The following is a 23,420-nucleotide window of genomic DNA, read 5'->3' as shown; positions in this document are numbered from 1 at the left end:
AAAAGTTCAGAAGCTGTTGTAGTCAAAGCAAACACCCAGCAAACATCCCCACAAACCAATGAGCAGTTGCTTAGAAGGGGAATTTCATCATATATTTGCCGCGACAAAATGCAACAAACGATACTGAATTTAAAACAGAACAAAGCTAAGCCTCCACCACTTAACCCTGCCTGTACCATAGATTAAGCAGGCCCAAAAACCAAGCGAATATGACTAGCCCAAAACAACAAATTACCTGTATACAGTATGGAAATGGCATTACCAAAGAAACAAAAAGAAACACAGGACAAATCATACACATACCTTTCTCTTATGCCCACACTCTATACAGTTCTCCTCCACATTAGAAAATTGCATCTTCTTCTGTTTAAGTTCAAGTTCAACCATGATTGCCAACAGGGTAAAGGAACTTGTACCGGAACTTAAAACTCAGTACTATACAGCTCTAGAAACACCACAAAGAGTAATAAGCAAACTCCAATTATACCTGACCAACAGATATATAATCTGGCACACTCCCGTCATCTGGCAAACTGTCAGTGCCACTAAGTAACCTGATACATTGAAGGTGGCCCAGGCCAGATGATGGTTCTACACCCAACCATAATCTGTTTTTAAAACCAAGCAGATATTGGGAGGATGCCCCAACCACACTAAAACAGGGTCAACCTATACAGTATCAAGTTCAAGCACTAGGAGGCCCAAAATCAAACCTGACCACCAGGACACCACAAACAACTCACGTACCAAATGGCAACACAATGGCACCTTGCGTTCCGGAGATACAGCGCACGCCCCGTGCCCGCACAAAAGGTAACCTAAAATGTCAAGTTCAAGCACCAAGGGCGCCAAAATCAAAATTGAGCATTATTCAGCCACCGCCGACACATGTGCCAAATATCATCGCGCCAGCACCAGCCGTTCAGAAGATATAACTCCGGAAACACCCCTCCCGGACACAAAATTCGACCTGCCGGGTCAAGTTCAAACGCGACAAGGCCCAAAGTCAATCCTAGGCAACAGGCAACAACCCCCCACCCATGCACCAAAAATCGTCGCAATCGGGCGTATCGTTCCGGACACACAGCGCCAAAAGTGCCCCAAAAACACCAAAAATGCCACCTTCAATGTCAAGGTCAAGCGCCAGGAGGCCCAAAATTACACCTGAGTGTCAGGCTACCACCCCCAACCCACGTACCAAAAATCGTCGTGCTCGCACCATCCGTTCACGAGATACAGCGCCCTACATCCCCGGCTACCGAAAAGTTTCCACCAGCATCAAAACCATACCTGCATACATGCAGGTAACTACGTATACATGGTAAAATAGATTGAAAAATCGTGCTTGCCGTACTTATGTCTATACAATTGTATCGAAAAAGTTCAAAATCTTAAAGAAACAAAATTATTAGAGTTATTAGCCATCCCACTGGAATATCGCAAAATTAAAAATAAAAGATGCTAATATGAAACAATCTTGAATACAAGGCAGTGCATACAGTGTCTGTACACAGACATATAGGCGTTTTACATGGCCTTAATACAGATTTGTTTGCATTTAACGTTATTTCTGGAATTTCACGTGATATGAGTTTGTCACTAAATAATGGTTTGGTCATATATGAACTTGGAAGCATTCTTCTTCTTAGAAATTGAATAGAAAGCAACCGTTATCTATGACTCTGAAATAGACTCCGGTTCATACACAGGTAACGTTTCCAATGTAGGCGACGTCTCATTTAAGTTACACGAGCAGTACGGGAAATTACAACACGGCTGCATCCAGGGCCTCCACAGGATGTTACGGTAAGAAAACTGGCTCTCCACCGGCACAAGCGTCGTCTTATGCATCTCCACTCCTCGGCTGATGTTCGCCACTATTTCGGCAAACTTCGGCTCGTTCTCGGGTGTCATGAGCTTGCTCTCGGAGGGATCGTTCGTTATGTCGAAGAGTAGAGGGGGGTCGTGGTGGGTCACCCACCTGTCGTCACAGCTGCACCCGAACGCGGAGTAGCACGCACCTGTGCCCTCGTCCCAGATTGGTGTAATGTAGTGAGCCTTGTACACTGAGTTTCCTGAAACGATAGGAAATGAAAAAACATGAAATATCATATCAATAAGTTTCAATCTATGTTTAATCTGTACATGTGTTATTCGAATCCCGGACAAGCGTATTGTAACAGTGTAAGAAATGACCTCCTTCTATCGATTAAAAATAACTAGCGGTTCGTGTGTGTATTGCAGCATCGACGTCATTTGCGGCTTTGGGAAATGACAGCTCAGGGACTGAATTCGACCGGTTCCGACTTTATTCGTCTTTCTCAAAAATGACAGAGATCGGACCACTCCCCCTTTTATACATTTTCTCTGCCCACCTGGTGCAGGACGCAGAACTTGATTAAGATATTGACCAATCAGCGTAAAGGGATTCATTTTAACCTTGCTATAGGCTGTGTTATGTATTGCAGCATTAACGCTCACCTGTGAGCGGTCTGTACCGAGCTGCGGCGAGGGACTGCCCACAGTAGTGGATAAGAAACTCGTGCTCTGTCACGGTCCTGTCTCCCGCCAACAGCGGCATCATGTCCCGGCCGTCGATGACTCGGTCCTCGGGAGTTTCCGAGCCGGCCAGCTTCAGAACGGTCGGGAACACGTCCATCATACTGGTCGGCTCCGAGATGACTGTACCGGGGCGGATTTGTCTGGTGGGAAGAAATAGTCAATATTGGTCATAATCAATCAAAACAACCAATCAATTCGATAGTTCGAGCCAGGACCAAGGGATCTATCTATAAATAGACTACGTGTGTGACATTCGTTCACTCTTACAGTCATTCATCAGTTCGGTGATTTCTTTTCTTTTCTTGCTTTCCGCTATATGCACACACAACGCACACAGGTACGCACACACACACACACGAAGAGATGGTCAAAGCGGACAAGAGTACTCACCTGGGCCAGCGCAGTACGGTAGGCACACGGATGCCTCCTTCCCAACCTCCCATGGATTTCCCACCTGAATGAAGCAAGTTGCAAACAAATCACAAGTTACGACAAACAGCAGTTTTATGTCACTGACGAAAGGCAGTGAATGATATCTGAAACGTCTGACCATGTCCAAAATCATATTCAGTTGCTTGAGTAACTGCTTTCTGGTGTATCTTATTACATGGATGTCTAACCTTTATATCGACCATTCCCAAGTTACAGCCAAACCTTACGTCGAGAAAAAGTAAAATGTCAAGAAAAAGTCGATGAGCATTTTGCTCTGTACCATCAGCATTTATATATACGCGTAAGCAAGGAACTTGAATTAACTCACGCCCAATGGCAATGCAACAATCAAAACCTTTCCCACACATCAGCTATTCTTCCCGAAACGTACCTTTATAGATGCCGTTCCATCCACCATGCACCTCCCCCTCCGGTGTGATTTCCTCCAGGTGTCCTCCATTGTCAGACGACAGGTACACAAACGTGTTCTCCGACATCCCCAGCCTGTCAATCTCCTTCAGTATCTCTCCCACCGCCCAATCCATTTCCTCCACGTTATCCCCGTACGGACCGTGTTGGCTCCGCCCCCTGAACCGCTCGGTCGCAAACAGCGCCGTGTGCACTTTCAGGAAGGAGTGATACAGAAGAAACGGACGGTTCTGGTTTTCCCTGAGAAAGTTCAAAGACTTGGCGAGAAGACGCGGTGTGAGATCATCTTCCAAATCAAACGGCTGGGCAACGAGCTTATCATTATTCATGAGAATGCAGTTCATCCAGCGCAAGCGATGGGAGAAGAAAAATCTCGATGGGATCCAAAAACCAGGTGCGATGAGAAGCAAGGCAACTACAGTCTTCCACGACATCTTGTTTTTCCCCATGACTTTCAGGAGAAGAAGGGTTAAGCTGCAGATAAAGAGAACCATACAGCCGTTGCGCATCCGTTTGTAAGTTCGGGTGTTGACATACATGGTTTCCGCTCCATCCGCACACTCTCGGAAGTTCGTGATCGGAGTGCCGAAGAAAAAGTCGAACCCGTGTTTGTTCGGGTGATGGCAGTGGTCATCTCTTGTCTCACAGTTGAGACCGAGGTGCCACTTTCCTGTTACAAGAGAAAACGCATACTTACAAGTGTTCTAAGAACTATTCTGAACTTAAAACTATCTTAGCTAGTAGCATTCCACAGGACGTCAAAATTTAACACCATTTGAATACTAGATTTACGTCTAGTAGATGAAAAGCTAGCCAGTACGTGTTGATATGACCTTTGTAGATCGTATATGCAAAATGTAAATAATTTTGTCAGCTCTAAACATATTATACAGTTACTGAATATTGTGCATGTTGAGATAGAAGAACATAAATTACCTAAACATTTTTCACAAATTGAATTCGCAGGTGACTTTAACCGAGCAATATGGCGAACGCTAAGATACGTCATAAACACGTGACCCTTAAAAGTAAGACCTAAATGCCCTGCCCCACGAGAGTGAAACTGCTGTGACGCACCTACTAAAGCTGTAGAGTACCCAGCATCCTTCAGCAAGGTCGCGAAGGTTGTCTCGTTCTGAGGCAGTCCGCCTGCACCGGCGACAAACGGCAAATATCGCCAGTTGTGCCCACCAGCGGCCATGCCTGGAACGACAAATGATATCATCATTTCAGCGTCATACAATCACTTTTCGTGCAATTAAGAATCAATATGTGTGGAGTTATTCTTTGCCGAATGCTGCCAGCAACTATTCCCCTTCTTGAACGTAAAACTAAAAGGTAAAGTCAAAGCGTTGTATGTCCGTCTGTCCGTTACGTGAGAGAGCTACTTTGGCCATCCCAAAATGCAAATACAAAAAAGGGAGTTATTTATCTAGATAAATTAATAGAAAACATGTTCGTAGGACGATAACCTAACAGAGGAAGTAATTCCTGACATACCCATCCTCACAGGGTACCGCCCGGTAAGGAACGCGGCTCTGCTTGGAGTACAGATCGCCTCCGCTGTGAGGTGTTGTGTCAGCTTGGCGCCTTCTGACGCGATTCGGTCTATGTTTGGCGTTCTGTACGTAGGAGTCAATTAAAAAGCGGAAACAACACTATATCTTCAACATACAGACAAGATGTCAACGCATGTGTATGCAGATATCATTATAATGAAAAGGTGTAACGTTAACGTTATTACGGTTCTACAAGTTGTGACATTACGTCCAGCTACTATAATTCAAAAGTCAAAATTCAAGTCTGTATATCTATAAGTCTATAAACGTTATATTTATAAACTCTAAATATTTCATGGATGTAACGTTATGAGGTCGCCAAACCCAAACCCTATTTTTTTCTGAAATCAGGGAAAATAAATGAGCGCGATGATGTCATTCATAAAATATACTTGCTGTGGCCTAAGGACATAAAGCAACAGTCTCTATATTTCAGTATTTGTTTTCCATCAAGTGGTACAGCTTTATGATATAACACATCTGTAATTTTCGGAAATACAAGTAAAATATCGTAAATGACTTTCACGTATTGCGGCTGGTTGCACCGCACCAAAACGTTGTGGTTTTTAGATGTATATATGACCTACAGAGGCTCGAAAACATTTTAAAAGTCTTACCTCATCGTACCATTACCAAAACAGCCGACATCGCCAATGCCGAGGTCGTCTACCATGATCAACACAAAATTTGGCCTGGTGTCGTCTGAAATCGCGGGAGTCCAAAATGTCGTCAGAAACAAGATGGCGACCCACAGGTGGCTGCATCGACGATTCGTTGGAACAGAATACAGCATTGTCTAAAAGACGAAATGAATTAAAATAAAATAAAAATGAAATAAAAGTGATAACGGACATAATGAAAAGAAATGGACAGATAAATATGCAAGCAAGACTGCCTTTTCAGTAGTCTTTCTCGATAGGAAGGATAAAGTAGCCAACCGGCTTGCTAGCACCGCAATCGCTTCTCACTGAAGAAAATAGAGCGGCAAACGTTCCAGGTAGAGACTTCATTTCGAGTCTGCTACACTAGACTTAAAATTTGTGATCCGTTTATTCAGTAGTTGGACTCAGACTGAGCCTAGAGCTCTGTACAGAATGGTCGCACTTTATATATGGTTTCTTTGGTGCTTCTTGCACTGGAGCAGCGTACCCGGGCAGTGCGCCCCGACCCAACTTTATCCTGAGTAGTAGCAGCAGTTCCAAAGGCTTTTGTGTTCGTGCAATCAGTAAAAGGACGGGCGCCTTGGCACAACGAGTCACATTGTCGTTATAACCGACTGGCAGTTAGTTTTTGTAGCCGAAGGCGGCCCTTTCAATGGAAAGCATTCCTTAATAGTAACATCGATCAAATGCGGCAGCCATAGCACCCTCCAACCAGGAAGCCTCCTTCGTAGACTTTCTACTACTACGTAACGGCACTTTATTATGGGGGGAGGGGATTGATTCAAGCTCTTAAATTCGGCTTCGAGGTTCCCTGCTTTTGAGAAACTGACCCATGTTAAAAATCGCAAGTCCCCCCCCCCCCCCCAAAAAAACCCTGTTAGTCTGAGGAGGCAACCAACCAGCCCATTTGATGACATATTCAGTAAATACGGACTGCCAAGGCCAAGGCCTATGGACACACACGTGACCCCTTATGCCCCCGGGCTTATAAAAACAAGAAGGGTGCAGGGTACAAGCTAAAAATGGCTCGGGCAGGTCTAAATACTACTGGAACTGATCGTGTTCATGGGACAGTTTTTATGGTTTGCTGACATTTTTCGCTACGTATACAGTGTGACAATAGCTATACATGAGCCAACTTTGACATAAACTTTTAAGATAGATACCAAGCAAACAGTTGGCTATTCGCAGCCCCCCTCAAAGGGTCTGAAACGTTAGGTAGAAATGTAAATCAAGGAGGTTAAAAAAAACTGTGTAAATGTGACGAAAGCAGAGTCTGTTGGATCCCTAGCCAAGCAGACGGTTTGTAGACAGCAAATGTCACCCTAGACAAGGAAAGGTTGAAGGCAGAACTATAAATTACCAGCTTTATGCTTTCTAGATCTGCTGTTTAACATGTTAAAACAAGTCTATAGAGCTGGATTTCCGGTAAGGTTAAAGTTTTTCTTCTTTAGTTTAACAAAACTTTACCGTCACAGGATGATATGATTAGACAAAAGATAGCTCTTTTCTGACTGAATGATTTTAACTTCATGTACATGTGGACGAACACCAGGGAAGGGCTGGCAACTTTCAGCGCTACTCGACAGGCTATAAATGTAAATCTCTCGGTTAATGGTTTCCGATAGCAAACGTAGAAAAATTCATACTCGTGTGTGCGCTTGTCCACACAGAAATGGGCTACTGGAACGAAGATTGCACTACAAACGTATTCTAACTAACGGAGACGTACCTTTTTAGTAAGCTTTGGCGGCGCGCCACGTCTGTGCCAATGAACTCACCAGACGGGATATTTACATTATAGACACGAGAACCACCTTTCACCTAGTTAGGGGTATTTACTATCACGCCTGTTTTCAAAGATCTTTAGATTTCGAACGACAGCTAAAACCACGGTCATATGACTTAGTCCACCCATTTATCACAAATCGAATGTTTTTTTTGGGGGGGGGGGGGGTATGGAATAGATGGAATAAGCAATGCTATCATTTCGCGTGCCGTGAAAGTAATTTCATGCAAAAAGACGATATTCATAAGTTTACAATGGTTGCATATACATATGATGAGATTGACAAGACCGGATTGCTAAACGGAAAACTGCTCCACAAACAAAATATCCTGAATACAGTTTCTATATTTTTTGTCAATATTTTCTGTCAATATGGAAATTATGTTTCAATACCCCCCAGTATTGTGTAAGGAACGATGTTCTACTGTCAAAATACAACACACCCACAACAATTAACACAGGAATGAAAACATGCTGAATGCCGCTGATATATGCTATTTTCAATATCCTAATAAATTTTGAAGGCTGTTGAATGCGGTAGATATATTTATTAGGGATAGTCGGTACTGAGACATGGGTTTTGCAGTTGTTAGATTAAAATTTGCAAGACTACTTGGAATTCCGTTTCGTTTCATTACTCAGATGTCAGATCGAACATTTTCTGTCCCTTGCCAGTGATTGACCATAAAAAGGGATGGAGTTGGCAAGACTTTGGTAACGCAAGAGAAACACCATAGATATATCCTGGACTCAACATTCTTCTAACCCCAGCGACCACTTTTCTCGATAGAATACCTCCGCAGAGATTTTGCGGAGAAGCGATCAGGGGGCGGACTAGCTGGAACCACGATGGGAAGGTTCCCATGTTAATATACAGACAATGGGTATTTCTTAAACCTTAATAATACAATTGCAAGACAATACAACGTCGAAAACGTCAAGTATATGTAGTAGCGAATTTACCGTTTTAGCAGGCAGCCACTGAGTTCCTAGCTGGGGCACTGTAACATAGAGTAAGAAACAAAGCTAATATTTTACAGAAAACATTCAATGTTTGTTTGGACCTTACAGCGTTGACGTTTCACCTACATTGAAGTATTTTGTGTGACTTATTATAATAAATTATGTGAAGTTTCATACCATAATTCTATCAATGCAGCTATGCTACTGAAATGATTTGTACGTGAATATTTCAGGAACAATAAATCCACAAAACATAAGAAAAGAGTGCACACAGTGAACAAGAAGGACGACCAAAAACTTGACTGAGAATAAAACAGTCTGAATGCACTTGCTTGGTAGTACAAGGAGATTGACCCTGATTAAACACATTAACGTATATAAAGGAAAAACAAACCGCACGTAACAAACGCACCACTATGATCATGTTTACTTTACTTGTGCCGTTGAAACTTGATTCATGATTATACAGTACGTGGAGAAGGACACACTCAAGCCAACCGTCCACACTGACGCCACATCTTCAGAAAAGACGCTGGAGCCGCATGTTCCCCGTTTAGGAACTTTTTTTTTTCGAACCAGTACACAACAAACATGTTTCGCCGTGTGGCTTCCTCAGTGTTATGGGCTAGAATGAGCATAGTATAGCATGTTCTCGGTTGATCACTACTTATGATTATAAACATTAACATAATGCTCACGGCATCAAACGATACTATTTCTGCCACACGAAGGCTGAACAAAACAACATTCGAAGAGTAAAAAATATTGACGATATCTTGTAAGCTTTCAGCTGACACCCGTGCCCTACAAAAACAAATCGATGTCATAAGCTCATGTGACCTTCACAGTGGGGCTCGGGTCAGTCGTCACAAAGGTCACACATGTGCACACTCAACTTTATGAATAGCCAACAACTTCGTCGGACTAACGATATGTCATGATATACCACAGGCTCACGAATAACAGACTACATTGTATCTAACGGAAATTATGACTATTTAAAGCACTTTCACAGTACAGTTATTGTTATCCGGTACAGCACACCTTTTCAACCTTTACCCTACTCAGGTGTTATGTTTACCTGTCCCTTTCGACGAACTTTAACCGAATAACCCACTTTGAATAGGTGCGACCTTTCCCGGCTTACGAACGCACAGACCAGAACTAGCGTTTTTACAGTGGCAGAGAAGGACATACAACTAGAACACGGTACAGAACTTAATTAAGAACCGTGGTAGGGTATATTTTAAGGGACAAGACCACATAGCTGCGACACAACAGTCATGGAGAGGGGAGGTGCAACAGCTTCAACATCAATCTAGGTTTCAAACACAACAGAAACATTTCAAAGGAGTAATTTGTTTACAGTAATACATGCGCAGTCACGGAAAAAATGCCTGAATTTGGAGTCACCTTTCCTCACACTGAGTCACAATCAACGAGGCGTTGTTTTTTCTTACCTAGGTAGAACGTTGATGGGGATTTACGACAATGTAATTTACCGTCGGAAGACAGCCAAATATCACCGGCACAAGGCACAAACGATCAATGGCAATCCAAACAATGTCCCCGATTTGCTGTCGCACAGTTGCCCAATTACTGATCAGAATTAGGTCAAACTACACATATTCATCGGTCGTATAGGAATTTGTCTTTCTACAATAGTCACAGTAGGGATATGAGTGCGCGAGCTGAATACTAGTACACACCTACCTTGAGAGAGAAGTAAATATCAAAAGCAATGCACACATGTACTAACACACAAGAAAATAATTCACCTGGGAGAAAATGAAGCTGTTGTCAGAACCGATTGTGTGTGTGTGAAGAATCTCCCCAGTGAACATTCAGGTGCTAATTACCCTTATACGCGACATTACTACTACTGGTATTAGGGGACGTTCGGTGGTCTGTGCACTCTTGTGTTTATTCGTACAAGTACTAAAATAGCGCACCGGTTTCCCTACACCTTTGTTGTGCCCACGTGCCCAATGTACATATCGTGTGTTTTCAACCTTACGTGACCCCCAAATTGTTACGTTTCAGTGGGTCTATAGACAACTGACTGAAATGTGTACAGCAAACGCTGCAGATAAAGAAATCTGGAATATCAGCTGTCGCAAAAACGGCATACCAACAATATTCTTAAAACAACATTCTTAAAAGTTGATATTCAATTTCTTATTTATCGTCGGTTACCCAAATCATAAGACCGCAACATCTAAAACAGGATGGTTTAAAGCTAATAAAGAGATCTGGTGATGAGGCATTAGTACACATGCAGACTTCATGTTCAGTGTCCACACATGCATTATATATTCAAGTCTGTTTGAGGTCGTCTGGAGTTCTTAGCCTCTACCAGGCTCCACGGGTCACTACAAAAATAGTACAAATATAGATGCAGAACATGCCAGTTGAGTTCGCTGGCCGAGGAGTATGGTTTGTGACCCGTAACCCCGTTGGCTTTGGCATGTTATCTGTCTATATTTGTCCAATTTCTATTATTTTTCCAACAACCTGTGGAGCCTGGTAGAGGCTTACACTTCCATACGGACCTCATATTGAGAAAATATGGAGGTGTGAACCCACCTTTAGATATCCTGGTGTTCAATACATTTTTAAAAAGAGTTACAGGTGTTTGAAAACAACTGGTACTTTTTGGAAGAACAAGCTTTGGAAAACCAACAGTTACATTAACTCCAAAAAAATGACAATAAAGTGAAAACACATCATCAACAATCATGTAAGTAATCATGATCTTTATTGTCACATGAATACTTGGGAAGCAGATGTAACACATGGCGATAGCTTTCCAATGCACAGAAGCTAAACATGCCCCAGACTACTCTTTCCAGTCTGCCTTAACACCTCAAAGGGCTCTAGTATGCAGTGTACATGGGGCAAAAACCTTGCCAGGCAAAATGTACTACATTGTATTTTGTTTCCCTCAAGAATGTTCTTGCAATTAGCCTTCGGGAATGATTTTGCAAATAAACTTGTTTATCATATCAAGGAACATATGTCAGAAACACATACTGATTCCTGTATGTTAAATAAGTGTTGGATGTCAGCTTTGAATTATAACATAAGGGATGTAAATATAATATGAATATCTGACATCCTGTTATCTGTTATATATAGAGAGCAATACTCTTTTCAAGGCAAAGCTATTCTCATTATGTTCATTGAACATATTAGGTGGTTTTGTAATGACTATTCATTCCAACATATTGTTTTGATTTCATTCAACATATGCTTTAAACAGGTTCCAACTCCAACATTGTCAAGAATTTTGGCACTTTGAAGAGGTCCAGTAAGCCCAATATTACAGTTCAGTAGTTCGTATAAGTTATAATAGTCATGGTGTTTTCATTCCATATCAGACTAAATAAATTATAAAAAAAGACCATTTCAACAGTAATGTTGCAGTTTTTGTTTTCTCTAAGTACATGGAGTGCTTTGCTTAGTCTTAAACCGTTTTTAAGGGACTTACATGTATCAAGATCAAGGATTTGTAACATGTGACAGAAATACAATTCATTTCAATTTGTCAACAACCTCAAATCTATGTACATTTTTCAATTGTCTTCTTAAAATAACTTTTCTGGGAAATACGAAGGGGCACTTATCTGTCTTACCTAACTGTATATCTTAATTTCCAGAATACATACAATCTAGGGTTATCATATCTGTCTTATTTTCTCTGTATCCTTAAAGATTGACTGTACTTGTTATGTAACATTTCTTGTTTTAACCATATGCAGGATAATAAATGGGCATTTGAAACTGAAGCAGACATTGGCATTGGTAATCTGTGACTTGTCATGAAAGTCCATATTGCAGTTGATTCAAAACCAATTTTCCATTGCTATAATGGTGACCATTGCAAAATGTGATGGTGGATCAGGGGTGTGCATCCTGAAGGCTGTCACTCAGCAACCACCTCTGAGTTCACCTACAACAGAACGGAACAGAACAAGAAAAGTTGTCATTTATTCATTTAATGGTGTTTGCATTCTAGATTAAGGGCTACGGCTGTGGTGCCCTGATACACCCGATCCCTTGATCTCAGGAGTTAAGCAAAGTGCACTGTGGTCAGTGCTTGGATGGGAGACTACCAAGGATGCTGTAGCCGGGTCATACCAAAAAGTCTTAAAAATGGTACATACTTTTTTCTCTGCTAAGAGGAATAGTATGGAAGCTAAACACACTGCACTACCAGTGGATTACCCCCCTGCTGTAGTGCTTGCACCTGTGTGTGGCCCAGGGCTTTGAAGAGGAGATGGGTGCCGGGTCCGATGCATCTTCTGATCAAGGAGTTTAACCCCCTTGTTCTGATGTATTGGCAACTTTAGCTTTTTTTTAGCGTTCTAGATTAATGCATACTTTCATACAACAACAGATAGACAAAGAGGTTACCTGAGTTTGAATGTCGGCCGGGATGACCTCCAGAGCAACATCATATTGCTGGTCCAGCCCCACATAACAGTCACTCATCAGGTAGACAACGTACAGGTACCTGAGTAAACAATTGGAATCATCATACATGTGGCTTTTACAGCTTAAATGCAAATGACATTTTAATTTGTAAAATTGTTTTACAAAACACAAATTGTGTAATTCATCACAAGTGGAATGTAACAAAATGTTGGCTGTTTATGGAAAATAACACCCCTCCTGGAGTTGAATGCCCCGTTAAATAATAACAGTTTATTGAAAATTCCAAGGGCTGTAACAAGAAAGGGGTGTAGAACAAATGGTGAAGAAGAGCATAGAATACGTCTACGCAAGTCTAAAGGCTAACTCTAAACCATAACTTGTAGCTGTAACTTTAAATGTGCCAGTGCCATCCCTACCTGCCCACAGTCTCTGGTGTGTAGAAGGCCAGAGGTACTTTCTGTTGTCTGATGGGTCCCAGTCTCTTCATGGCCAGCAGTTCTCTCCTGTCCATGTCCCCCAGCACCAACCACCAGCCCTCATCTTTAGCCTTAGGGAACCGGGGTGCATGGGCCTTCCTCTGTCAACACAACAGGAAACAGTATGTCAACATAACAGCCTTTAAGTTAGTCTATGAAAGTCAGTATGAATCCAGGGTAAACAGCACAGTAAGTATAAAATCTATTTTAATGTAATGATTCATTCTTCTACTGTCTTACTGTTTCCATGTTCTGGGTTTTTAACTACAATGTTTTGTTGGACGATTAAGTACGAAAATGGTCCAGGTAAATTTGAATGTGTGTTTGTCAATAAAGAATAGAAAGTTAAAAACTTTTACATCTCTTAGCGGCAAATGTGCAGATGTTACCACACTGGCGTACCAAAGCTGTTTGCATTTTTGGTTGGCACACTTGAGACCCAGGCGATCGGTGGACATCAAACAAACACTCCATGTCAGGGGAAGTGGTGTTCAGTGCCTTTCCCAATGCATAGCATCAGACCATGGCAAGTATTGAACCTGGATTCCAACGCTCTAACTGTTAGGCCACATAGACACACTGACGTCTATGTCAATATTGCCATGTAATTATAATGTTATCTGCTACTTCAAATGTTTGATTGTTTCAGAATCAACTAGCATGGCAGCTGTGACGTCACTATGTCAAATACCCACACTGTTTTTAGAGTTTACAAACTTTTCTTAAGTTTGTTGGGTGTATAAAGGGTTTGGATTGAAGTGGTGATACTAGTACCTTTCCAGTCTTGTTGAGGCATGCCAGGTTGACCTGTAGTACATATTGCTGGTCAGCATGGACCTTCATCCACTCCGAATCAGTCTTCCTCCGACCTGTTGATCAAGGAAGCAGCATGAAGACCTTGAAGTCAGGATATCTAACAGCATTTACGATCATAAGTAACAGCTGAACAATATCTGTCTTTACATATCTCTTTAGATTGAAATACATTCACGTAAGTCTTGTGTCTGGGTGGAAAGACAGACTGGCAGATGGACAGCCTTTTTTCATGTAAATGCAAAACATACACAGTCAAACCTGGCCAGGCAACCACCTGGTACAGGCAACACCTACTGTTACTAACAGCCACAAGCCACAAGTAGTTGCCATCTTACACTGTAAGGCTCCATCACAAAAGGTACTGCCAAAATCAACAGTACTATTGGTCTCCAGTGTAAGGTAGTGTGGTACATGAACTTACTGGCAGTGACGGTGACAGGCTTAGTCTGCTGCTGGTCTGGGTTGTCCTCCCACCAGCCCACTACACTCATGGTAACATCCACAAGGGGGAGCTGCTGCACAACCTTCCACACCTGCAGTACAGTAACAGGTGTCTCATCAGAATGTCTTTAGAAGTTTAGATCAAAGCATATGTTTTTGAATATGACAGAATTTAGTATTGCTGTAAACAGTTTGCAAAGTCCATAACTGGAATTAGGTCTGCAAAGTTGTGACAGGTTGCTGAATCAATATATAAGCTGTATACTGGCTATACGACACTGATGTTTCAATGACAGGCTTGTTTTACTAGACTAAAATATAGGACAACAGCTGAAAACATGCTCATGCTCTGTTGTGTCCTCTCAATATATTTCTTACTAACTCTACTGACAAGTACAGAAGGTATGAAGAGTTGCACATATGGTAGTCCCCTACTTAAGCCTATGTCACATTTCCAAACAGGGGCCTGGTCGTCAGATTTTGTGAATAAAAAAAGTATGATATGGAAGCAAAGACGTTTTATATTACATCTATGATAAAAGACACTGCACAAGACGTTAAGATAATAATTGTGGGCATTATTTGTGTATGTTTTTACCTAGTATACATTTCCACTTTTCTTGTTCACAAACAGTCCGACCCTGGTTTGGAAATGTGACATTACCCTTACCTGTTCTATCTGCTGGGGGGTGAGAGAATCTTGCAGCATGTTCCTGAGGATGTGAGGTCCCTTCCTACAAACTGCCATCAGCTCAGGCAGACACTGGATGGGGCGGCCATTGCTGTGTCTGTACAGGACAACATGGCAGCAAAACTTCAAATTCATAAATGACCCTAGTTGACCATTCTTCGTTGCATTATACATTTGTATGGTAAGAGCAAACTGACACCAATCTGGTAAACCTTTCATATCTTTTAAATTTCTGTTGTCATTATAGATTATCTTTCCCTTTTATACTACATGTTTATTTTCTCTCCAATCCTGTTCATATAACTAAGCCCAGGAACAAAGTTGCACCCTAGCCTGGAGGAACATTAATAATGATAAAAAATAGTAATAATAATAACAATTTAACAGCTTTTGGTGGACGTCAATGTGCAGATGTTGGCACACTGGCACATAAAATCAGTAGTATGTTTTGGCACACATTAAGACACATTAGCTGAAGAGGCTTGATGGGCGTCAATCCACCGTAAGCTAAAACCGTGCAAGACTTTTGCAAGGGCACAACTTGGGGGCATGGCGAGTATCGAACTTGGGACCTCTTGATTCTGAGCCCAATGTGCTACTAGTTACGCTACACTTACACCGCAGGAACAAACCAAAAACAATATCTCTGTTTTCATGCAGGTAATACAATTACTTTCCTGTTATCAACATGTTCAGACAGTTTACCTGAAACAGTGCAGCTGTTGTTTCTGTATGTGTGGCAGGTTGAGCAGGCTGGAGTCGTTAGCCCAGCAGCCCTGTACAGCCATCTGTATCAGCTGCATGATGGACAGGGTGGGGATGAGCCAGCCCTCGTCAGCTGTCACATCAGTCATGGCCTGGGGACACAAGTATGAGAACATCCACAATCCACATGATACATCACTGGGGCTTAGCTCAGCAGACCTACATCAAAACATTGCCATGTGAACTGAAACAACATGAGATGCATCAAAATTTCATGAGTAAGTTATTTGCTCTCTTGGGCTTTCACTATAGTAGTATATAGCAATTGTGTATATTTTACTAAAATAATTCTACAATGAGTGACTCTTGAAAATATGTAAAACACAGTCCACATCCAGTTGGAAGGTGACAAGCTGGACTGCAATGACGGCTAGAAGCTGCCTACCTACCCCTACTCTTCTATCCACGTATGTCTCGGACCTAGTTTTGTGAGACTAGGTGATTAAGATGTACTGAGCAGACATGAAAAATTTGGAGGTACGTGTTTTACAAGTGTTTTCAAGAGTCACTGATTGAAAAATTATCTTATCAACTTACTCATACATGACTGATGAACCTCTTCAATGACAGGTATATTTTGTAAGCTTTGTATCCACTTGTGATTACTCTACTACTGTCTTGCTTCTTTGCTATGGTGACATTTAGGACCCTGTTATCAAACTTAAAAACCTGCTTCAAGTTTGTTTATTTCCTTACAAAATTTTATGTTCAAAGGAGAAGATAAGCTCCTAACCTGTAAGATCCTGAGTGCCTGATCCAGTACAGACTTGGTGTCGGTGAGGTAGTCAGTACTGGGCAGCTGCTGACGGGAGAAGTGAGCCTGTAGAAGGAGGTGGGCCTTGGTGTGGGAGCTGTCGTAACTGTACGGGTCAACCTCCAGGGGAAGGTGCTTCGCTAGTTCACTGAACAAAAGACAAGATATAACTAGAAATAAGTATCTGCATCAGCAAATAATGTTTTTGTGTAAAGTACAATAAAAGTACATAAATAAATACAACAATTTAAGGGCTCTTGAAGTACAATAATTCAAGGGCTATTCTATTTCAACACATACATATAAGGAGGGGGTGATTGCAAACAATTTTGAACATTTTTTCATTTCAGTGAAAACTTAGCACTGAGATTAAATAATTTTTTATTCTGCTTAGCCGACTAAAAAGTTCTCAGCATTAACCACCATACACTGGAATGAAAGGTGATACATATTATATAAATCGTGATTTTACCTGTTGAGTGCATCTTCATTGTGTCGAACAGGCAACTCTGCATACTCCTTGGTGTCCTGAAATGTTAAAAAGTCACATGGTGAAATGTCTTTAGAATCACTGCAGAAAAGGCAAGATAAAGACATTGTATTACCACTGACAGTAGTATGGACATTTAGTAGGTCATGCCTTTAAAAAAAATGGAAATGTTTACAATAAACAACATACATTACAGGCCATTTAATCTTAACATTACAGAAGGAGGCCAAAAGCAAGTCTAGAAAATATGAATTGGGATCTCTAACAAATTTCTAAAACTGATATACAAAAATGGATGTGAGGGTTACTGTGCAAACATCTGTATCATTCCATATACTTGGCTAAGTGTATTCCCCAGAACGGCCCTAAACCCCATAAAAATCAAGTATAAAATTCCAAATTAAAAATACATGTTTTGAAGATACAATTTCAATTTCAAAGCAAGGTTTGTACTTACAGCAAGCAGAGAGATGAGATCCTTCATGGTAGTAGTTGCAGACATCCTGTCCCTGAACATCTTGACAGTGTAGTGACTCAGGTAGTAGTAGGAGGCGATCCTCCCCAGGGTCTGGGGCTCAACTCCACGGTTGTCCTAAACAGTGAAAATCAATGTCTTACCTTGTTTCCTATTGGACACCCAAAATTGTCTTAACCTTTTTTTCAGTCATAGGGTATAAAAGACCAGTTTCTCCAAGATCACTTCAGAGTTACTGACAAAAGATACTGGATGCTATCTGAAATGTCTGACCATTTCCAAAATCATATCCAGTTGCTTGAGTGACTGCTTTTTGGCGTAACTTATTACCTGGATGTCTAACCTTCATTGATGTATTTAAAATCAATGTTATGACGGCTACATATTCCAAGAATGACCACAGATTTGCTGTGGTAAACCTAACATCATGTAAATTGTAAATTCAGTGTCATTGTTGTTTAATTTTGCTGTTAGAGGAAAAAGGAGGCTTTTGTGGTGTTTGTGGTTGAATCAATCCTGTAGCTAGTACAGTAGTAACATTAAGGTAGACATGTTCGTAGTGTTACTAATTTGTGCCAGAGAGGTCACCTTAAAAAATATAACTGGCGACACTTCAGGATGTATGTCATCTACTGTATGCTGACAAAGGAACAAGAGAATGTTTATAAACAAACCTCTGCAGTTGCGATACAATAACAGGACTCCAGGTCTAACAGTGCCTTCTCCACCAGTCCTGACAGGAAGGTGTTGATGCTGTCGTGGTCTGCATCCTCCAACTCATAGTAACTGTAAGGAACACAGAACTCTCATCATGTATCATTTACAAACATGAAACTGTACTTCTTATACAATACACCCACAAAATCTAGAGTTTCTACAAATGTCTTGTGTTGACAGTATCCAGGTACACTATCTTCCACCTCACATCCTCTACAACATAGGAATAACTCAGACATACATCAAGACAAACAAACACACCGTTAAAATACTGTACCGGTCCTCCATTTTCAGAAGTCTTCATTCCAAGCATTTCTATACTGAAACTGGTCCAATTCTGGAACATTTCTGAAGTAACATTCTGAATTAACATCTGTGTCCCTCACACACATGTGAATGTCATTCAGCACCAAGGCCAGGAATTCAGCACCAAGGCCAGGGAGTACACAGTCAGTGGAAATGTCATCTAAGCAAGGTGGCAATACCAAAATGCATACATTTACACAATGGTTAAATAGACTGCTTGTCATCTACTACTGATGAGACCTATGTGATATCCTACTTAACGAACCTGGGGTTCATAACGAGCCTCCTGAAGAAGTAAGTCCACGTTATGTAGTCCATGGCGTCTTGCTTGGATGTGATGGTTCCTGCTACGATCTCTGCGTTCAGATGTTCAGCTAGTACCGACAACAGGCTGGGAAGGGAAAAAGTTTATCATGATAAACAATATGTCTCGTTCATATGATTATTAATAAGACATCCTGTTCACTTTGCAAAATCTATTCTACACGGAATTGCATGGAGTTAGCTTTGCCTGTATTATAGTACACAAACTGTACAAGGTTACAAATGTATTGAGACATTTTCCTTTATGCAATATTGCGAATTGGAGACCAGATTTTGCAATTACAGTTTTAGAGTCCTTCTAAAATAGTGCTTGAAGTTCTCTGACTGTTTCCTTTCTCAGTTTAAACCACCTTATAGTGACAGTTCAAAACACCTTATAATACCAGGTCCTATAGAGACTGTTTGTGTTTCTTGTTACCTGGACTCCACAGGAAAGGGTTCATACAGGAACTTCTTATAGAAGTGCTTCTTGATATCGTGTACCAGGATGACAGCCTTGCCCTGATCATCATACTGTGGTCTGCCTGCCCTCCCCATCATCTGTAGTACATCTAGACAAAATAGAGAGGTAATGTTACATTCTGTATGTAGGGATGTCCCTGTAGCTCAACTGGTAGTAGCCTTACAGTTAAGCACCTGGTTCCAATTGATTGGAACAAACAAACAAAGGAACATAATGTAAAGCCAGTTAACTGTAAAACTGCACATGCGCAGCAAGACGCATTGTCGATAATATGCCAAAGTTAAAACCCCTGAGATGTAAACAAGACATGTATCAAACATGGCCTAAGACAAGAGCTGTTTACAAGTAAGTGGCCTTCATCTTTGGCATGTAATTACCCACCACGCACCTCACTGCTCACATGAAATTTAAATTGTGAACAGACTCATTTTGCTGGCTGACCTGTAGACAAAGAATAGATGTGTTTGCTGGTCTTCCAAGTTAACAACACTCATTTCAGTCTACCACCAGTTTATGCAATTCCTCACTTTCTCAATCTGTCATGAAAAACACCACTATACCGTATCAAATGGAACCAGGACCTACCAGTGATAGGGAAGTCCACATAGCGACAGGTCTTCCCGTCGTAGTACTCCGTACCCTTGACCACGACAAGATGTGCAGGGAAGTTGACTCCCCAGGCCAAGGTGCTGGTGGCTATCAACACCTGAACAAGACAAGAAGATGAAAATCTTTAAGGATTAGACTTGGACCAAACATTTTGAATGACATCTATTAACGCATCCTTTTACAATGTGCTGCTTTCAGGGTCTAAGCTCAGAGCCTGAGACTCATTTCCGGGTATCCGTATGCCTTGAATGTAAAGCAGTTCCCTGACCTAGATTGACCTCTGAGGTCCTGTGTAAGTGAAGCTTGTTTTGTTTTACTTGTGTAATGCAGGGACCCACTGAAAAGCAGTGTTAATCATTGAGAGAGCAACCCTGGGTAAAAATGACAGCAATAAATAAATAAATAAATTACTAATAAATAGAGCTGCAATACTGCGCGCCATGGATGATTACAGTAGTACTAGAATTTCTTTATACACTGCAATTGGCTCGATTACTCTCAAGACTTTTCTCTTTCTGACATCATCTAATTTTTCAAGACCCCAATTCAGGAATCCTGGCGTGAACGTGTTGAGTCTTACCTGAATCTTCTGATGGACGAACAGCTCCTCCACAGTCTTCCTGTCCCTCTCGTGTAACCCAGCATGGTGCAGACCGATGCCAAATGCCAGGGTCAACTTCAGGTTGTTGTCATTGACATGTTTTATCACTGCCTCCATCTACAGACAAAGATTCAGTGAAATTTACAAATTTCATCAGTGTTGATCGGTGGCATCTTGTTGCTGTAGAATAACAGATAAATATGATTGCCATTTTGTCATGCTGACTGACAGGATTGGCTACTGAAATTCAAGTCAAATCATGGCAAGAGGTGAGCTCTTGGTTGCCAAGATTGCATTCTTAGTGCGGGGAAAACCCCAAAATATCAGACTTCTCACACACGTTAAAAGGCAACAAGAAGTTGTGTGGTAGTACCCTATACACATAAAATACAGTTTCTCCATCGGTAGATAAAATCTTTGCTATATGACAATAGTTTACAAAGTGACAGCAATCGCTGGATGAACCTCATTTTCCGGCATGTGCAGCCACTGTTTGGGGTTGTCTTCCACAGCCAGGAAAGCGATGAGGTCCAGAGCTGTCAGTCTGGTCTGTCGCCGTGACGACACGAACACCAGGGCTGGCTTCAGGGGAGAGTGGGTGCGGACAGCTGTACAACCAAACAACCAAACAAACATGGTTACAAACATCTCAACTGTAATTTTCTAGAATAAAATGTATGGCTAAATTGACCACAACTCTTATAATGGTGTGTTGTTTGTTGGGTGCTATAACGTGCAGAGGTTTAATGCTCAAGGATCCTCCATACACATTGGTACCCACTACCCAGCCTATAATATGGCAGAAAATTGAGTGTTTTTGATATGCTTTTTCTTGTAAGCTTGTGGTAGTGGTGGTACACTTTATGGACAGCCAGTCGTAAAACAAGATAGTACACAGACTGACACCTGCAAGAGTGTGTCTCCTTTGGTACAAATGTACTAGTGACATGGTAAGGGTGCTAAGGATGGACAGAATACTGTTGCTTTTGGCATTATTGTACTTTAGATATGTAGTCGATGTTTGAAGATCACATCTGCTTTCAAAAGTTGTTAGTATTTGTGCATAACAGGTGCCTTTGTGTGCACAGTTCAAATTACTATGGCCCCATGCAGGCTAAATTGCATGGTACAATTCTCAAGCACAAATAGGAGTCATTTTAAGTTTGTGGTAAAGGGTCACTGCAAAAATGTGAACATAAAGCCACCGCAAAAATTTGACTATTTACCGTACCTTGGAATGTTGGTTTGTTCATGGTGGCCATGCGGGGACAGTAGTGCTTGCCAGGATAACCATGGATGTGAACCTCCAGTGGTACAGGACGGACAGACGGACGGAAGTTGAACATACCAAGCTGGGAAGAACACAAGACGAGAGTCACTTTTCATCATGGCTAACTTAAGTTTTCCAACTTTTAGCAAGTAACCTTTTTTAGAACAAGCTTTCCTTTATCTATACTCCAGAGGCATGGATGAGGCTTTATTGTGGGGAATGCTTCATGTGATGGGTGGTAATGACTAAAATTCTCAGGAAGATGCTTTGCAAACACCCACATTAATATATCTATCTCAAGGGAAAGCATCATTTCCATCTAGCACTTGCTGGAGAAAGGTGTTGCTGTTTACTTCAACACTACCCAAGCTAACCCTTTTAAATGTAGAGCGTTCTTTGTGATAAACATGTTGACTAGTCCATAGACTGGCAATGAAACAAAAATGGCAGAGGATGACCAGATTTCTGGCTGGATTACAGCTCAATCTTCGACGTCTCTCGGTCTCCAGACAGCATATCTCATGGTCAGCCTGGTGGTGGCAGTGGGCTGTGGCCTGCTGGTTATCTACTTGGTCTACAAGAAGGAGTACCTCCAAAAGCCTTGTAACTACCTTCGGTGCAGCCTAGCAGTGTACGACATCATTTTCATGTGCTGTATCATTCCCACAGATGTCTACATACTTTTCCAGACGGATGAAAGCAAAAGCAAGAAAGCATGTTGGGTGAGGGGACAGCTGTATCGATGGTTTGGAGAATCCATGAGTGGCACATACCTCCTGATGGCAATGGAACTGTATTACTTCATCTGCCAACCCCTGCACTACCACCAGAAAGTCACCACAAAGCGTGTGGCTGTTGGCACACTTGTGGTCTTGGCCCTATCCTTGCTGTCGCGAGTTCTGTCCATAACCATTGAAAGCCTGGAGAATCCCAACACAACCTCGCAGTGTGGTTTACAGTCTGTTGACACCACTGGCCCAACAGCTGTCATTCAACATATCATGACAGGATTGATTGTCCTGGCCTATCTCATCATCTCCATTTCTTACCTCCTCATCTTCAAAGAGGCAAAAAAACAACAGCAGAGGGATGAAAACCGTGACCTATGGCTCTACCAGACCAAGGCCTTCAAAAAGTTGGCACCTCATGCCGTAAGCCTAGCTGTGTGGGTTGGAACCCTCGTGCTTCTGGTTGTAATGACTCGTCAGAATGCACTTGCAAAACAGGAGGCATCCTCTCCACTGCGCATCACCACGCGAATAGCTGTACTGCTTTATATGACTCTGTCATCTATGGTCAACCCCATTGTCTACAGCTTCAGGATGCCAGACTTCCGCAGAGCACTGAGGGAGACATTTGGCTGGCCAAGCAATGCTCCTGTGGCACTGG

At 41.8% G+C, this 23,420-nt stretch overlaps 2 protein-coding genes across 3 annotated transcripts in view; both read right to left on the bottom strand.

Annotated features, from left to right (window-relative positions):
- Positions 1–1,383: 1,383 nt before the first annotated feature.
- LOC118418772 (steryl-sulfatase-like) lies at positions 1,384–10,700 on the bottom strand. 2 transcript variants are annotated; one of them, XM_035824806.1, is made up of 9 exons: positions 10,175–10,255; positions 8,397–8,434; positions 5,600–5,778; positions 4,924–5,045; positions 4,501–4,626; positions 3,386–4,093; positions 2,953–3,016; positions 2,482–2,702; positions 1,384–2,075 (listed from the first exon to the last, which is right to left on the bottom strand). In XM_035824806.1, the coding sequence occupies exons 3-9, from the start codon at positions 5,773–5,775 to the stop codon at positions 1,675–1,677; spliced, it is 1,818 nt and encodes a 605-aa protein (XP_035680699.1). In that variant the 5' UTR covers positions 5,776–5,778; positions 8,397–8,434; positions 10,175–10,255; the 3' UTR covers positions 1,384–1,674. The 2 variants fall into 2 exon arrangements, with proteins under 2 accessions (XP_035680699.1, XP_035680698.1); XM_035824805.1 differs by lacking the exon at positions 8,397–8,434 and having other exon boundaries at positions 10,175–10,700.
- A 1,351-nt stretch (positions 10,701–12,051) lies between these two features.
- LOC118418780 (activating signal cointegrator 1 complex subunit 3-like) overlaps positions 12,052–23,420 on the bottom strand; it is a 40,037-nt gene continuing 28,668 nt past the window's right edge. The window contains exons 28-44 of the mRNA XM_035824817.1: positions 21,993–22,113; positions 21,227–21,369; positions 20,741–20,878; positions 20,137–20,257; positions 19,507–19,639; positions 19,030–19,155; positions 18,416–18,527; positions 17,724–17,858; positions 17,249–17,304; positions 16,756–16,924; positions 15,963–16,114; positions 15,237–15,354; positions 14,547–14,658; positions 14,084–14,178; positions 13,250–13,410; positions 12,813–12,912; positions 12,052–12,348 (exon numbers count right to left, since the gene is read on the bottom strand). Coding sequence (XP_035680710.1) covers positions 12,322–12,348; positions 12,813–12,912; positions 13,250–13,410; positions 14,084–14,178; positions 14,547–14,658; positions 15,237–15,354; positions 15,963–16,114; positions 16,756–16,924; positions 17,249–17,304; positions 17,724–17,858; positions 18,416–18,527; positions 19,030–19,155; positions 19,507–19,639; positions 20,137–20,257; positions 20,741–20,878; positions 21,227–21,369; positions 21,993–22,113 — 2,019 coding nt within the window. The 3' untranslated portion in view covers positions 12,052–12,321. The remainder of the gene's footprint in view (positions 12,349–12,812; positions 12,913–13,249; positions 13,411–14,083; positions 14,179–14,546; positions 14,659–15,236; positions 15,355–15,962; positions 16,115–16,755; positions 16,925–17,248; positions 17,305–17,723; positions 17,859–18,415; positions 18,528–19,029; positions 19,156–19,506; positions 19,640–20,136; positions 20,258–20,740; positions 20,879–21,226; positions 21,370–21,992; positions 22,114–23,420) is intronic.

Source organism: Branchiostoma floridae, chromosome 7 (assembly GCF_000003815.2).
Source record: "Branchiostoma floridae strain S238N-H82 chromosome 7, Bfl_VNyyK, whole genome shotgun sequence".
Classification (NCBI taxonomy): domain Eukaryota; kingdom Metazoa; phylum Chordata; class Leptocardii; order Amphioxiformes; family Branchiostomatidae; genus Branchiostoma; species Branchiostoma floridae.
Note: the sequence above shows the minus strand (reverse complement) of the source record. Positions and strands in the feature narration are given on the sequence as shown.

What these genes read in the sequence shown, in the direction of transcription:
- LOC118418772 (XM_035824805.1), bottom strand. Translation starts at nt 10,240, where the DNA reads ATGTTCACTGGGGAGATTCTTCACACACACACAATCGGTTCTGACAAC. An exon ending in TTTGGTAATGGTACGATGAG is followed by an intron (nt 5,046 to 5,599) that starts GTAAGACTTTTA and finishes TCCTACGTACAG; the next exon opens with AACGCCAAACATAGACCGAA. An exon ending in GCGGTACCCTGTGAGGATGG is followed by an intron (nt 4,627 to 4,923) that starts GTATGTCAGGAA and finishes TTGTCGTTCCAG; the next exon opens with GCATGGCCGCTGGTGGGCAC.